At 34.7% G+C, this 16,012-nt stretch overlaps 1 protein-coding gene across 1 annotated transcript in view; it reads right to left on the bottom strand.

Moving 5' to 3' along the window:
* Positions 1-414: 414 nt before the first annotated feature.
* The window catches only part of MSH4 (mutS homolog 4), a 79,834-nt gene continuing 64,236 nt past the window's right edge, over positions 415-16,012 (bottom strand). The window contains exons 18-20 of the mRNA XM_043575301.1: positions 9,595-9,769; positions 7,875-7,963; positions 415-3,267 (exon numbers count right to left, since the gene is read on the bottom strand). Coding sequence (XP_043431236.1) covers positions 3,076-3,267; positions 7,875-7,963; positions 9,595-9,769 — 456 coding nt within the window. The 3' untranslated portion in view covers positions 415-3,075. The remainder of the gene's footprint in view (positions 3,268-7,874; positions 7,964-9,594; positions 9,770-16,012) is intronic.

The following is a 16,012-nucleotide window of genomic DNA, read 5'->3' as shown; positions in this document are numbered from 1 at the left end:
TTTAAGCTCATAAATATGCACAAAGGAAGTTCATACTACATACACACTATTAACATTTGAATATTTTTTTAACACTAGCATATAAAATAGTGATTTAATTTGGTTAAAAAGGTCAGACAAGTTTTTGCTTGCTAAAGAATTATCAGAATAGCTTTAAAATCTAATTACTCACCTATATTACTCACCTAGATACTCAGGTATCTAATTACATACCTATTGGAATGACTAAAATTAAAAAAAAAACTGATAAAACCAAGTGCTACAGAACATGTGGGACATTCTCATCCTTAGCTGATGGGAATGCAAAATGGAACAGCCACTTTAGAAATCAGTTTGGGGAACTCTTATGAAGTTAAACACATATTCTACTCCTATTTAACCTATGTAAATTAAAACAACACTAACACAAGAATCTATACATGAATGTTTTTTTAACAGTTTAATTCATAATTGCCAAAAACTGGAAACCCAACTGTCCTTCAATGAGTGTACAGGTAAAACTATGGCACATATAAATAATGAAATACTAGTCAGCAATAAAAGAGCACAACAACATGGACAAATTCTAAAATGCATTATTCTGGGCAAAAGTAGCCAGTCTCAAAAAGTTCCATCCTATAGGATTCCATTTGTTGGACATTAAGGAAAAAACAAAACTCCTGGGATGGAATGCTTAATTTCCAGTGATTGCTGGGTTAAAGTCAGGGGTCAGGGAAGGATTTGACAACAAAAGGACAATACTAAGGGAATGATGTGAAGGTGAAGGAATTGTTCGGTATTTGATGAAGAAACTGATCATGGTAGTGATTTCATGAAGCCATAAATATGCTAAAATTCATATAACTTTATACAAAAAGGAGTTAACTTTACTGTATGTAAATTTAAAAATAAATGCATGACTCCCAGGCATGAGGATAAGCTGCCATTTTCTTCTACTCTACATCCTTTAACCCTAGACTTGAAAGAGACTGCTTTATGTGAGGAGAAAGGTAGGACAGACTAAAAGAATGGCTTTGAGGCGGAAATTAAAAGAGTTTGCTACAACGTTATGAACATTTATCTTAAAAAGCTTGATTATGAGATAATGATCTATAATTTTAGAGAAAGGCAAAGTGAAAAGTTACTGAAGAAAAAAGCAAATAGACCTTAAAATTAAAGAATGGATGGTCTCCCTAGTACTCACTTCTATTCTATAGTACCATAACATAATAATTATATCTTCATTTAATTTGTTTTGTATGTCTCAGCTACACACAAAACGACTGAAGAAAAAGTAATTTAATTTTAAGAAGATATAAACCTATTTTTATTTCAGTGTTCTAAACCTAAAATAAAATAAAAGGGATTAATCAGTTGGCTACAGTTTCTTTAGCAAAAGATCTAAATCATGAAAAATTTCTTAAAAGTCTGGTGGAATCTAATATTGGGGTTAAATCTAAAGGGAAATTAATACATTTAAGGAAATGATATTCTGCATATTTTATACTCTGTACTTGTCTCTGCTTGCCTGTTTTTTATCCTACTGCCTGCTCCCTTTCTGCCTTTTATTATTACTTCCCTTTTCTTCTCAGACCATGTGCCACGCCCTTGTCATCCTCAGTACCTTTTAGAAATTTGCTGCAAGCCTAAATTATCTAACTGCTTTTAGGAATGACTGCATAACATAGAATTCATTTCAAAGACTGAATTAAAACAATGGTTAATGGTCAAATTAAAATATTGTGGTACTCTCTAAAACATGACAATAGGTAATATAAGTAGTCTAATGGGATGTTTAACATGTATCAAATTTAAATACTAACACTAATTTACAATTACATTTCAAACAAGCATGTATGCCAACCAAATTATAACTTTTTCAATATCTCGCTGCTAGTATGTACTTAGAATGCTTAAAATTTAATAAAGTCAAAAATATTAAATTGTATAAAATATGCACGCATTGACAAAAAATAGGGCCCTAACCAGTCTGTAAATATATTTTTGGGGCTAAATTACTATGAATTCTGCAGTTTATTGAATGTATGCCCTGAATTCCAGATACTTCATTGTCTAAGAAAAGAATAATCTCCCTGTCTTGGGCTTTTGGGATGGGATTATGCAAGTCAGTCATCTAGTGAGATGGAATTGTAGAAATAAGGTATTTGAAAAGACAACAGCCCTACTATTTACAGTTACTGAACAACAGCTGGTCTTCTGTCTACTTTTGTCCATTTAGGAAACAAGAATGATCTGGTAAACTCTGAAGTAGTGGTGTAAGCCACATGCTCTGGAAAAATGCTATAAATTTTTACATTCTATAAAATTTTATTCTATAAAATTATATTCTATAAATTTTATATTCTATAAAATGCTCCCTGAGGCAAATGAACCAATATTACCTTTATGCTGCTTTGGTTACTCACCTAAAAAAGATGGCCAAAAATGAAAACTTGGAAAACAAAATCAAATGCCTGGTATTTGGAAAACTGAAAGGGTGGGTGATGGTGACTCCTTCCAAAACCATTCTCTGTATTACAAAATATCTGTTTGTTTCTTTTCACCCTTTAGACCTATTCAGAATGGTCAAAAAGAATACTTTAAAATTCCCAATATTATCCTAACAAACTTCAGAAGCATCCAGTGTTGGAATTTGGGGGGTACTAATTAAGAAATTATTGAGCCATAGGGTCTTACTGCTTCAGAAGAGAGCATACAAGAACTCACATAAGTTTCCAGACTGAAAAAAAGTGTTTTTTTTTAAACTAAGGTATTTATAATAGCATTTAAAGCATAACTTGTAAGTATAAATACAGTTAAGACATAACAACATGAATTTTCACAAATGAGAAAAAAATGTCACATTGACGTTCTTCTAACATAAAAATCAGTCCTTTAAATGGTTCCAATATGTTAAGTTATAACAAATATTTTCTTACACAGAATACATAGATGATAATTCTAAGGTTAATATAATGTAATTTTCCATTAAAATATAAAATTTAGCAAATATTTTCTCTTGCTCTTGAGAAAAATGAATCCTAGTTTCCTCATATTAAGATATATTATTTCATTAGTACATGATGTGAATTGTTATTATTCTTCAGTCTTTCCTGAAAATTGTTCAGCCCTGAGAAAATCTGTTTCATACTTCTTTTTGAGATTACTTAAATATGTTCGTAAACTGTCTGGATCCAATTGAGAGTTTCGAGCAGTTTGAACAAGTCTAGTGGCTAGATGGTACACAGCTCTCTGTCTTTCCATCTCAGGGGTACTTCTTTGGTTTTGCTGTTTTTGAAAAAAATATAGATAAAAATTAAAATATGGTTACTATGACTTTATTTTAAAATTCTGGCGATTTTCTCTTTTCCTTCATAGAAATACAGAACTCAAAGGTAACTAATTCCTTTGGATAAGTCAATTCCATTCAACTAGTAAAAAATATACCAGAAAAAATAAAGAAATACTGTTTTGAAAAAATTAACTTTTTCATGAGTATTTACTACTTTATGACAGATTCTTATTTTTGAAAATCACTTCTGAATGAAAAAAAATCTGCTAAATAGGTCAAATTTCTCACTCAACATAACTGCTCATTGCTATGCAGCATTCATTTTAAATGTCACACAAGAGTACTACTCTGCTATCTCCTATCTTAATTCCCCAGCAGATAAACTGGTGGACAGAATGGGTCATCAGTAAATTGCCTATCCCTCAAGAGATTTCATATATGGAAACTGCTAGAGCCTAAGACAAAATTCTGTTTGAGGGGTAAATTACATGTTGAAAATAAGCACCATAAATAGCTGCTTGAAATTATACCTTAATTCTTAAACTATACTTAAGAATACTCAAGAAACAATGTTTAAAACAGGAATCTTCTAGTACTTTACAAGGCCTTTAGATATTCAGTCTTTCAGAACTAGTTCAGGGTTGTGAGTACAGCTAGAAAATTCTTCATTCACCTGGTTTCCTGAGCTAGATAGAAGAATCAGCATTTTCAATCTTAAACTGTTATTGGCAAGTCAGCGAATTTCCCTTCACTAAGAGAAATAAAATCCCCCAACTCTTTTTCAATAGCAAGGAATTCAAGGTATTTTTCTTCGTTCACTCTAATAGAATAAAACTCCATGAGGTAGAATAAGATTATCATTTATTCACCCATCTATATGATACACTGAATGATCAACTATCAGTTTACTATTTAAATAACAAACAGTTACTGAATATCTATTATCCTCTATATTCCAGGTCCCAAACCTCATGTTAATGTCATGGGGGATACAAAAATGTCTACCTGACATGACAATGGAACTCAAGAAGCTCAATGAAAGAGACATATTATTATAGTGAAAGAGACATATTCATAAGCAACTGCTTTAAGAAATTATGATAAGTCTCATGAAAGAGATATAAAATTCTCAGAGGAAGGAGAACTCATTTCCAGCTCAGGTTAAGAAAAGTTTAAATAGGATGGAATATTTGGAAAGAGTCTTGATAGAAAAATGTAGAAGGAAGTGCATTCTGGATAGAGGAAACAGCTAGAGCAGACATGTTAAAAATCCCGATACACAGTCAGGTCAAAATGATGGAATGACAAGTAACTCAATGTGGCAGAAATGTATGCTATAGTTAAACTGAGAAATGTTATGTAGGGTTGGGGAAGTTAAAAAGGGAGATCACAAAGCAGTAATTAACAAACTTTAGTGTGTTGAAGAATCATTTGAAGACTGCTTAAAAATGTAAATTCCTAAGCCACAGGAAATCCTTGAAAATCTAAGATGATTCCCAGCACCGTGGGTGATTCTGATGAAGGTAATTCTTTTTTTAGATATTTATCTATCTATTTATTTATTTGAGAGAGTGGGAGCTTGCACACATGCAAGGAAGGAGAGAGAATCTTCAGCAGGCTTCATCCCCAGTGTGGAGTCCAATAGGAGGAGGCTTGATCGCACAACCGGAAGATCATCATCTGAACTGAAATCAAGGGCCAGAACCTTAACTGACTGAGCCACCCAGGTGCCCTCTGACATAGGTAATTCTAAGACTATATATTTTGAGAAATAATCATAGAAGACTTTTAACACTAGACTAAGCAGTTTGACTTTTATTTGGTAAGAAACAACCACAAAAGATTCTGAACAGGGAAACATGATAAAAGCTATGCTTAGGAGTCAATCTGGTAGAAGAAGGATAGACTGGAAAAGAGAGAGAATCTACTGCACGGTCCTTACCGAGAGGTGATTAAGGATTCATAGATGATCCTAATGGGTCACTGGGAGATTTGGAAGTAAAGAGATGAGAAGATTTTTCAGATGATATATTTAATTATGGTCCTATTAAAGAGTGAAAACATAAATTGAGATTTCAAGAAGAAATAAGAAAATATATAGATTCAAAGTCAAAAAGAAGTGAAAACAGAAGTTGAGGAAAAGATGAGCTCACCAAGAACACAGTTTTAAACAAAGAAAGGAGGGCAAAATCTTAGGAACAATTCCATTTAATAAGTGGAATGATAAAAGCACTGGTGGGGCGCCTGGATGGCTCAGTCAGTTAAGCGTCTAACTTCGGCCCAGGTCATGATCTCACAGTTCCTGGGTTAGAGCCCTGCATCCGGCTCTGTGCTGACAGCTCAGAATCTGGAGCCTGCTTTGGATTCTGTGTCTCCCTCTCTCTTTGCCCTTCCCCTGCTCACACTCTGTCTCTTTTTCAAAAATAAATAAACATTAAATTTTTTTTAAAGCACTGGTATAGGAAGGAAAGAAGGGGTAACCAGAGGTAGGAGAATGAAGATATCCAAGAGATGACAGTTCCCCAGTGGCTAAGACAGGGAAGAATTATGAAAAGTGAAAGAAGGATAGTGTAAAATACCATAGAAAGACCAGGGAAGATGAGAAGTGAAAAAAAGGTTGGAAGAATTTATCATCAGTTGGTATTTAAAAGAAAGTTTCAGTGGAATGATGACAAGATCCAGTTTGCAAGTGGAAAATGGAAGAAGCACGTAGCTATTACTCTTAAGAAGTTGGCAGTACAAAGAAGAGAAATATCATTTGAGAAGTAAGGTAAAAAAGAAAGATTTCTTAGGAAAAAACCTAAGCATATTCGTAAGAAAAAAGAAAAGCCAGTGAACAAACACTAAGGATACAAAGAAAACAAAAGAAACAAGGGGTGCCTGGCTGGCTCAGTTGGTAGAGCATATAACTCTTAATCTCAGGGTTGTAAACTCGAGCCCCACATTGGATGTAGAGATTACTTTAAAAAAGTAAAATAATTTTTTTTAAGTGGGGCACCTGACGGGTTCAGTCAGTATAGCATGCAACTCTTGATCTTGGGGTTGTGAGTTGGAGTCCCATATTGGGTGTAGATATTATGTAAAAAATAAAATCTTAAAAAAAAAAAGAGAGAAGAAAGGAAACTGATGAAGTTATATTACTGGAGATGGAAAGAAGGTAGAAAAGTTAACTTCAAATAAGTTGAAAGGTAATCTCTTCCTCTAAGATAGAAAGGAAGAGAACTAGGTAAAAAACAAATTCCAAAACAGAGTTTTTAAGGAGAAAAAATTCAAGGTCTCATCAAGATAACCTCAAGGCTCTCAAAAAGCATAGGAGGTGAAATAAACTTAAAAAAAAAAAGTGGGGGGGATGTCTGGGTGGCTCAGTTGGTTAAGTATCTGACTCTTGATTTTGGCTCAGGTCATGATCTCACAGTTCGTGGGTTCAAGCCCCGCATCTGGCTCTGTACTGTTGGCAAAGGCCAACAGTAAGCCTACTTGGGATTCTCTCTCTCCCTCTCTCTCTGCCCCTCCCCTGCATGCTCTCTCTCTCAAAATAAATAAATAAACTTAAAAAAAAAAAGCACAGGTAAATTTTCTGTACACAATGAGGATATTGAGGGTTTAGGAAGAGTAGAAATGTTTTCAAAGAGTTAAGGTAAAGAAACTCTACAGGGATCAATAAAAGAAAAGGGTAAAAACTATCCAGTACAATATTGAACTAAAGGTAGAATATCTGAATTTACAGTAGATAAAATTAGCTTGTCTTGAATATATTTAGAGCATCATTATTAGGAAAGCCTAAGCCTATAAGGCAACTGGAGAAGACCTGTCATAATTGGAATTTGGCAAGATGAAGTCTGAGGAACTAGGTAATGAGAGGTCTTCAGAAGTACAACACTGTCAAAATTGCTGAAGGGATTCAAATGAGGGATTAGGCAAGTAAGGTCATAAAGACAGTCTAGGAGCTCAAGAGACTGAAGGAATGCAATAAAAATTGAAAGGTTAAGAAAGAACAAAAGACAAAGGAAACTGTTACTACTGAAGAAAATTTCATAATGTACCTAGCTTTTAGTTTATGGAACACAATGCATTCTTAAAGCATATAGCAACTTGACTTAAAAAAAAAAAAAAGATTTCCAAATTTTGAAATAATACATATAAGTTCAGTGTTGAATCTATTGCTTCCTAGCAAAACCTCTGCGAACTTCAGCTGTAAAAATGTGAAAAAAATAACACCTTTATCATATATCTTATATTAGAAAGACCTAACTGCTTCATGATGAGTTATACAGCTTATATAGTTAAAAGATAAAAGAGTATTAAAAACTATTTAAGAAGATATGAAAGTGTGGTGCATAGTGATTTTTAACACTTATTTTATACAGATTTATTTTCTCATCATAAAGTTAGTGTAGCAATAAGTATAATAGGGACCGACCTGTTTAATTTTTGTCTACTATCTTATTAATTGGTCTGCTGGGAAAGGTTGAAATAGACCAAACCAAAAAAGTTGTGGGAAATAAAAAGGGTTCAACTTACTTAGGATTAGACTTTTTAAATTTTTAAGTTATTAATTATTAAATATTTGAAAACCAATTCTTATTGCTAAAAAGTTTCTTACCAAAATTTGCCCGGTAATTTGAGTTGTGATTTCTTTGGCATCCAAGACAATTGATGGTGGGAGTGATGACACCTCTGCAGCTTTTAATCCTAAAATTACGTACAATGGGATTTCAATATTGTTACTGTGGGTATTATGTTTATTTTGAGCAGTAATAATCTTTTCTTCACAGCTTTAACCTTCCATTCTGTAGGCATTTCTGAACTACTTAACAATTCTCAAAACTGAGTTTTCCAAAGTTCTGAATGAAAATTTCCCAATTTTAGGAAATAATTAGTTGTCTGGGAAATATGACAAAGTAGAAGTTCACTTGTTTTTCAACATACTTCTGAGATACCCAGGAAAACATGATAAGGAAAACAAAAGGGATAATTAAAAAACTGAATAATAACATTGGAATTCCAACCACAAATGCAGTTGGTTAATAGAAGATCAAAGGATAGAGCTTTGCAAGGGATAAGAGATAATCCTAGTCACAGAGATAACCCTACAGCTGAATGTTCACCTTTTTAGCAGATCATTAAGAGAGAGAGATTTCTCAGAAGATATAACTGTAGATGACTAGTCTTCATGTAAATTCAAAGTACAATCTAGTATTCTCCTGTTCCCTGAGCTTAATTTTATTGTATAAGTGCCACATAAACCTTTTACTGTGTGCTAATAGTTTACTGAATATACTACTTAAGAGGCAATAGAAACAACACTAACACATTTACTGGGAAGTTACTAATTCCTGGGCATTATGTTAAGCAGTTCATATTTGATAATTCCTTTAATCTTCATAGGCCCTATATATATAATTATCTCCATTTTAATAGATGAAATTAAGGCCTGTAAAAATATCTGATATAAACTAAGTTATGCAGGTGACTTCCCATTTCAAATAGCAAAACAAAGATGCCTTTTACCCCCCCTCACAAGGATCACATTCATAGCTAAAATAATTTTAGGGAGATGCCTGGATGGCTTTGTCGGTTAAGCATCAGACTCCTGATTTTGTGTCAGATCATGATCTCAAAGTTGTGAGAATGAGCCCATATTGGACTCCTGTTGGGTGCTCATGCTGCTTAAGATTCTCTTTCCCAATCTCTCTGCCTGTCCCCCAATCACATGCATGCACTTTCTCTCTCAAAAAATAAAATAAAATAAAATAAAATAAAATAAAATAAAATAAAATAAAATAAAACAAAACAAAATAATTTTAGAAACTTTATATGTATAGGTCAATTGAAAATTTTCTGAATCCATGAGATTTTATGCATGTCACATAATGTTTTAGATAGAAAATATCTAATCAACTTTATAAATATCATATGGTTTGGTAATAATACATTCTCTTTTAAGACTTTAGATTTAATTATCAAGTTCCCTGCATCTGAAGAAAACAGATGTTACTGAAAAAGTGTGTAAGAAATACACAATCTTCAATTCATTTATAACTTGCAAATATAGGCTACATTACATTTTTCTAAGAATAGAAAAATGAGGCTTTCATGTGTTGTAATTCTACATAGGTACTGATTAATACAAGTTTAAATATAAGCTTGATATGTATATAATGTGAACTTGACATAGAAAATATAGTCTTAGAGAATGTAAGTGCCCAAAAGAATGACAGGAAAAGTTGCTTACATGACAGCTAAGTAAAGGGGAGAATTATGAGAATATGTAGTGTTTCAATAAATAGATATTATATAGATATACTTTCTATATGCAATACCATAATTTTTTTCTTCTGTGAGTCCCCTAGACAGTTTGTAGGTATACAAGATTGCTTCTTTATTTCTTGAGGTGTTCTTTACATGCTGAACTTCAAAATGCATGTTTTCCACATTAGGATACAGGACCTCTATATGACATAGTTCCAGAAAATGTGTAGCAAACAGTGTAAATGCCTAGAATATGTAACAACAAATATCAGTATTTTCAAAATGAACTAGAAAAAAAAAATTAGTTTGATTTTCCAAGTACCTTGGCAGAGATGCAGAGATGAAACTAATAATGGTCAATTCATTTCAAAATGTTTTGCAAATTTATATTCAATGAAAGAAACATGTTTCTTATGTTTACACATTTTGTGAATGTTACAATACAGGAAAGACAGCAAATCTAAAAATAAGATCCTAAAAAAATATCTGAAGATATTGAAAAGACAAAGTTTATCAGAAATAAAGCTGTTAAGTGAAGTAATCATTTATTAGAAAAGTAATCTACAAACAAAATCATACCATTTCTCTCAACTTTGAAAAAACTTTACTTTAAAAGTAGCTTCCCTCCATATAACTATTTTTTGGAAAGTGGAATCAATGGCTTGTCTTAGGTATTCAAAATTACAAAGGTTTTGCATTTTTAGATTTGTACTGTGTTTGGGTTAGGTACTTACAGGAAAGAAAGAAAAGATTGAGAATAATGCTTAAGACAATGATTCTCAAACTTTAGTAACCCCTTGGAGAGCTTATTAAAGATGCAAATTCTTGTTACTTGTCTCCCCCAAATTCTCAATCAGTAGGTGTAATGTGGAATCCCAGGAAACTCTATTTGCCAGAAGTATTTAAGTGATACTGAGGCAGATGGTTCAAGTGACTTACAACCAGCACACGGTTTTCAGCCCTGAATTATTAAACTAGAGATATGAATAATTGGTTATGTTAAGATATTACCCATGGAAAACTATAAATATGTGATTACTGGAAAAATAAAATGTTAAGACATTAAAAAGAAAATATTTGGCTGGCAAATGGCATCAACCATGTAAAAGGGGTTTCAAGAGGTTTATTACAGAAAAATGAAAAAACTCAACTACTAAATAAATCAAAAGAGGCATAAAACAAACCTAATTTATAAAGCAACAGGAAAATATTTAGAAACCCAGTAAACTAGAAGCTAAGGAACATGTTTGTTTATTTATCTTCAAAATTTATTTATCAAACCAACCTATTATAGTAACTTAGAAAATAATAATTACTTCTAAGCACCTTAAAAGTAAACAGCAATAATTATATTTTTACTAAGTTATTTATACTGGTAAAGGATATTATTATGGGCTAAATGTCTGTGTCCCCCTCAAATTCAAATGTTGAAATCATAACTTCCAGTGTGATGGTGTTAGGAGGTGGAGCCTTTGGCAGGTGATTAGGTTGTGAGGGTAGAGCCCTCATGAATAAGATCAGTGCTGTTTTAAAAGTCACCCCAGAGAGCTCTTTTGCCCTCTCTACCATGCAAGGACACAATAAGAACTTGACAGTCTACAACCTGGAAAAAAGGTTCTCCCTACCATACAGAACCCTGATCTCAACATTCTACTTTCCAGAACTGTGAAAAATAAATTTCTATTGTCTATAGCAGCCCAAACTAAGACAGGTATTCAAAATATTAGTAAAAGCATTATTTTCAGCTGTTACATAATATCTCAGAAATGGATACTATAATTACTGTTCTCTCAGGAAACAGAACCAACAGGAAATACATGTATCTTCTACTATGTAAGTGTGTATATCAATACTGCATAAAGATTTTATATATATATATATACATGTGTATGTATATATATATATACATGTGTATGTATATATATATATACATGTGTATGTATATATATATATACATGTGTATGTATATATATATATGTATGTATGTACATATAATTTGTAGATTATATATACACATATAAAAAGATTTATTATAAAGAATTGGCTCATGTGATTATGGAGGCTGACAAATTCTCAGATCTACTGTCAGCCAACTAGAGATCCAGGAGAGTTGATGGTGTAGTTCCTGTCTGAATGCCAGCAGGCTCAAAACCTAAAAAGTGCTGATGTTTCAGTTCAAATATGATGGCAGGAAAGAACTAGTGTTCCAGATTGAAGGCAGTCAGGCAGAAGGAGTTACCTCTTACTCCCAAGAGGGTCAGCCTTTTGGTTCTGTTCAAATCTTCAACTGATTGGATTAGGCCCACCCACATTAGGGAGAGCAATCTGTTTTCCTCAGTCTACCAATTCTCATGTTAATCTTATCCAGAAACACCTTCAGAACAGATACACCCAGAATGATGTTTGACCAAACTGGGCACTCTGTGGTCTAGTCAATTTGACATATAAAATTAACTAACACAAGGCCAGCTCTTGTCAAATGGGTACCTGTACACCATCTCTTAAAACCATACCTAATCTCCAAATAAAGACAACAACAAGGTCATAACTCCACCTAACATGTTTCAACTATCCTGCATACAAGAGAATGTACCAATCCCTTCCCCTAAGGGGACATAAAGTCCTTGAGTGACGTTTACTCTTCTCCTTGATATCTTGTAACTTAAATACTATTGACATAAAAGTAATAATAGTTAAACATACTGATATAAATTCAGTACATCTTATGTCACATGATAAGGGAATAAGAGAGGAAATAAAACAAATACATACAAATTCATAACAAAATAAGGAAGAAATACTCATTATTCATGACAATTACAGTCCTCATCTGTAACTGGTCACATGCTCATAGTTGGTAACTACCTTCTTCCACTATGTATTTCGTATTCCCTTTGCCTTCAGCAAACACCTCAGCTGGTCATGGTTCTTTACCTGATGGAATGGCCTAAACCTTCACTCCTAAAGGATCTGGGCCATTAGAAGTCATGCCAGGATTGCGTTGCTGTAGTTTTCAATTGACATTAATCACAAGGAATGCTAATACCAAGACCCCTTAGGGATCTCCTGTATTCCAGAATTATTCTTTCTTACCTCCATTATGGATTGGTAATCCAATTTCCCACTGGAAGTCAGGATCAGTCACTACAGCCTGTGCAGTACCTCCCTTCTTTGCCTATTGATTCAGAGGCATGAAGAACCCAGAATGGCTTGGTGGCAGTCTTAACTTTCAGTGGAATGAAATCATTGTTGTGTGTTTGTGGAAGCATTTCTCCCTTTGGAACTAAGCTCTCTAGGCCAGTAGTGCATAAGGTCCAGAGGACAGGAGTCAAACATCTTGCAAGCAGGTCACCAGGGGTAATAGTTGAGTGGTGCTACTCCCATTTCCATTTCTTAATTCCTAGACCCATGAATCCTGGCTCTAGGAAAAACAGCACCATATAATGGGTGCTGATTCAGAGCATATACAAGTTTCTAGAAAACCTTGCCCAGCCATGCAAGATATTGCCATCTAGAAATTGCTGTAACTTAGTCTTCAAAAGGCCATTCCACCATTCTATCAAGCCAGTTGCTCAGGATTGTAGGGAACATGATAAAACCAGTGAATTCCATGAGCAAAAGGCCATTGCTGCACTTTGATATGAAGTGAATTCCTTGATCAGAAACAATTCTGTGTGAAATACCACAATGGTGGATAAAGCATTAAGTTCATGGGTAATAGTTTCAGCACAAACAATATGTGCAGGAAAGGAAAATCTATATTTAGAGTAAGTGTCTAGTCATTAGTAAGAACAAATTGCTGTTCCATTCATGATGGAAGCAGTCCAATGTAATCAACTTGCCACTAGGCAGCTGGCTGATCACCTCAGGGAATGGTGCCATTGGAGGCTCACTGTTGGTCTCTGCTGCAGGCAGATTGGGCACTCAGCAACAGTTGTAGCCAGGTCAGCCATGGTGAGTGGAAATCTGTTACTGAGTCCATGTATAGTCTCCATCCATGCCACCATGGCCACTTTGTTCATGAGTTCATTGGATGATGGCAGGGGTAAGTGGGGAAAGAGGCCAATTGGTATCCAAAGAATGGGTCATCCTTTCCACTTGATTATTAAAATCCTCCTCTGCTGAGGCCACCCTTACACTATGGATGACTAGTGCTCTCTACTACTAGAAATAGAGTCCTTAGTATCTTTAAATCTAATCAGATTAGAAGTGAGGTGGGGGCACCACAGTGCAGGGACCTGAACACTAAGAGGATCCTTGTGGCTCTGGGGCCTATACACAGTTCCAGGCAAGCTGCTTCAACCACATGAAGATGGGCTTTGTGACAGGCTATGCAGTGGGCATGGCAGCCAGGGTGCTCTTCAATATTTCTTCCTGTCTCAGGATTGGAATGTGAAATTGGTTGCTGATGAGCAGCATCAGGAAAACCATCATGCAGAGTGATGGCACCTTTAGCATATCCATGGCCGTCCGTATGGGCATCCAATACTAATCTGGACCATGGTTGCCCACTACATCTACCCCTTCCCATCAGTCCCAGCCCATGTATATAATAAAACAAAAGTCTTTGAGTAAAATAAATAAAATAAATCTAATCAGATCAGAGAGTCAATTCCAGAAACTCCAGAACCAATTCAGAAAATCCGTCCTTAAAATTCCTCTAGAACCACTTCAATATCAAAATCTGAATCAAAACCACACTCAGATACCACCTCACGCCAGTCAGAGTGGCTAAAATGAACAAATCAGGAGACTATAGATGCCGGTGAGGATGTGGAGAAACGGGAACCCTCTTGCACTGCTGGTGGGAATGCAAACTGATGCAGCTGCTCTGGAAAACAGTGTGGAGGTTCCTCAAAAAATTAAAAATCTACCCTATGACCCAGAAATAGCACTGCTAGGAATTTACCCAAGGGATACAGGAGTAGAGGCATGATGCATAGGGGCACTTATACCCCAATGTTTATAGCAGTACTTTCAACAATAGCCAAATTATGGAAAGCACTTAAATGTCCATCAACTGACAAATGGATAAAGAAGATGTGGTTTATATACACAATGGAATACTACTTGGCAGTGAGAAAGAATAGAATCTGGCCATTTGTAGCAATGTGGATGGAACTTGAGAGTGTTATGCTAAGTGAAATAAGTCATACAGAGAAAGACAGATACCATATGTTTTCACTCTTATGTGGACCCTGAGAAACTTAACAGAAGACCATGGGGGAGGGGAAGGAAAAAAAAAAGTTAGAGAGGGAGGGAGCCAAACTATAAGAGACTCTTAAAAACTGAGAACAATCTGAGGGTTGATGGGGGGTGAGAGAGAGGGGCGGGTGGGTGATGGGCATTGAGGAGGGCACCTGTTGGAATGAGCACTGGGTGTTGTATGGAAACCAATTTGACAATAAATTTCACATTAAAAAAAATCTGTAAGTCAGGGTTCTCCAGAAAAACAAAATTAATAGGGTGTGTGTGTGGAGGGGGGTGGTTTGTGTAGAGGGAGGGAGGAAGAAGGAGAGAGACTGATTGACTGATTTACTATTAGGAATTGGCTCATATGATTATGGACACTGATAACTCCCCAGGTCTGCAATCAGCAAGTTGGAGACCCAGGAGAGGTGACTGTGTAGTTCTAGTCTGAATCTAAAGGCCTCAGAACCAAACTTCTGCCAACTTGAGCCAAATGCTGGCAGACTCAAGATCCAAAATGAGCTGATGTTTCAATTCTACTCCAGAGTCAGGAAAAAATGACTCTAGATTAAAGGCAGTCAGGCAGGAATTAACCCTCTCACTCCCAGAAAAGTCAGCCTTTTTGTTCTATTCAGGTCTTCAACTGGACCCCACTCAAAACTGATTAGATGGAGCCACCCACACTAGGGAGGGCAATCTGCTTTACTCAGTCTACCAGTTTAAATACAAATCTCATCCAGAAACCCTCACAGATACACCCAAAATACTGTTTGACCAAATGTCCTGTACTCTGTAGCCCAGTCAGGTTGACGTATAAAATTAACCATCACAGATACTAACTAGCTTTTAATCCTAACAAGTAATGCATATATCTTATTTATATGAGAAATTCTGATCGACCAACACAGATTCAGTTTTACAAACACTACTGTTCTCTATTAATATTACTTCTGATTTATCATATACCCTTCAAGTATAAGATTTTTCTCATTCTACATAATAAATCTCATTTAAGGTAAAGAACATCATTTTAGGGATATTTCAAGGAACTTTAAATATGGAAAAGTATTTTTAAGTTTTTTCATATCCATATATATTTTGATATTTTACATATTAGCTTAATAACAGATCAAAAATCATAGTCTGTTTTACATACTGGATTTTTAAAAACTTGTTTTCTTTAAAGGAATGAAATTTTAGTTGGATAAGTAAAATAAATTTACCATAAAATGACCTCAGATGCCTAGTTTTTCACTTCATGTTATGACATCCTAGTCAATGTTACTACACACAGAGACA

Source organism: Prionailurus bengalensis, chromosome C1, assembly GCF_016509475.1.
Source record: "Prionailurus bengalensis isolate Pbe53 chromosome C1, Fcat_Pben_1.1_paternal_pri, whole genome shotgun sequence".
Classification (NCBI taxonomy): Eukaryota; Metazoa; Chordata; class Mammalia; order Carnivora; family Felidae; genus Prionailurus; species Prionailurus bengalensis.
Note: the sequence above shows the minus strand (reverse complement) of the source record. Positions and strands in the feature narration are given on the sequence as shown.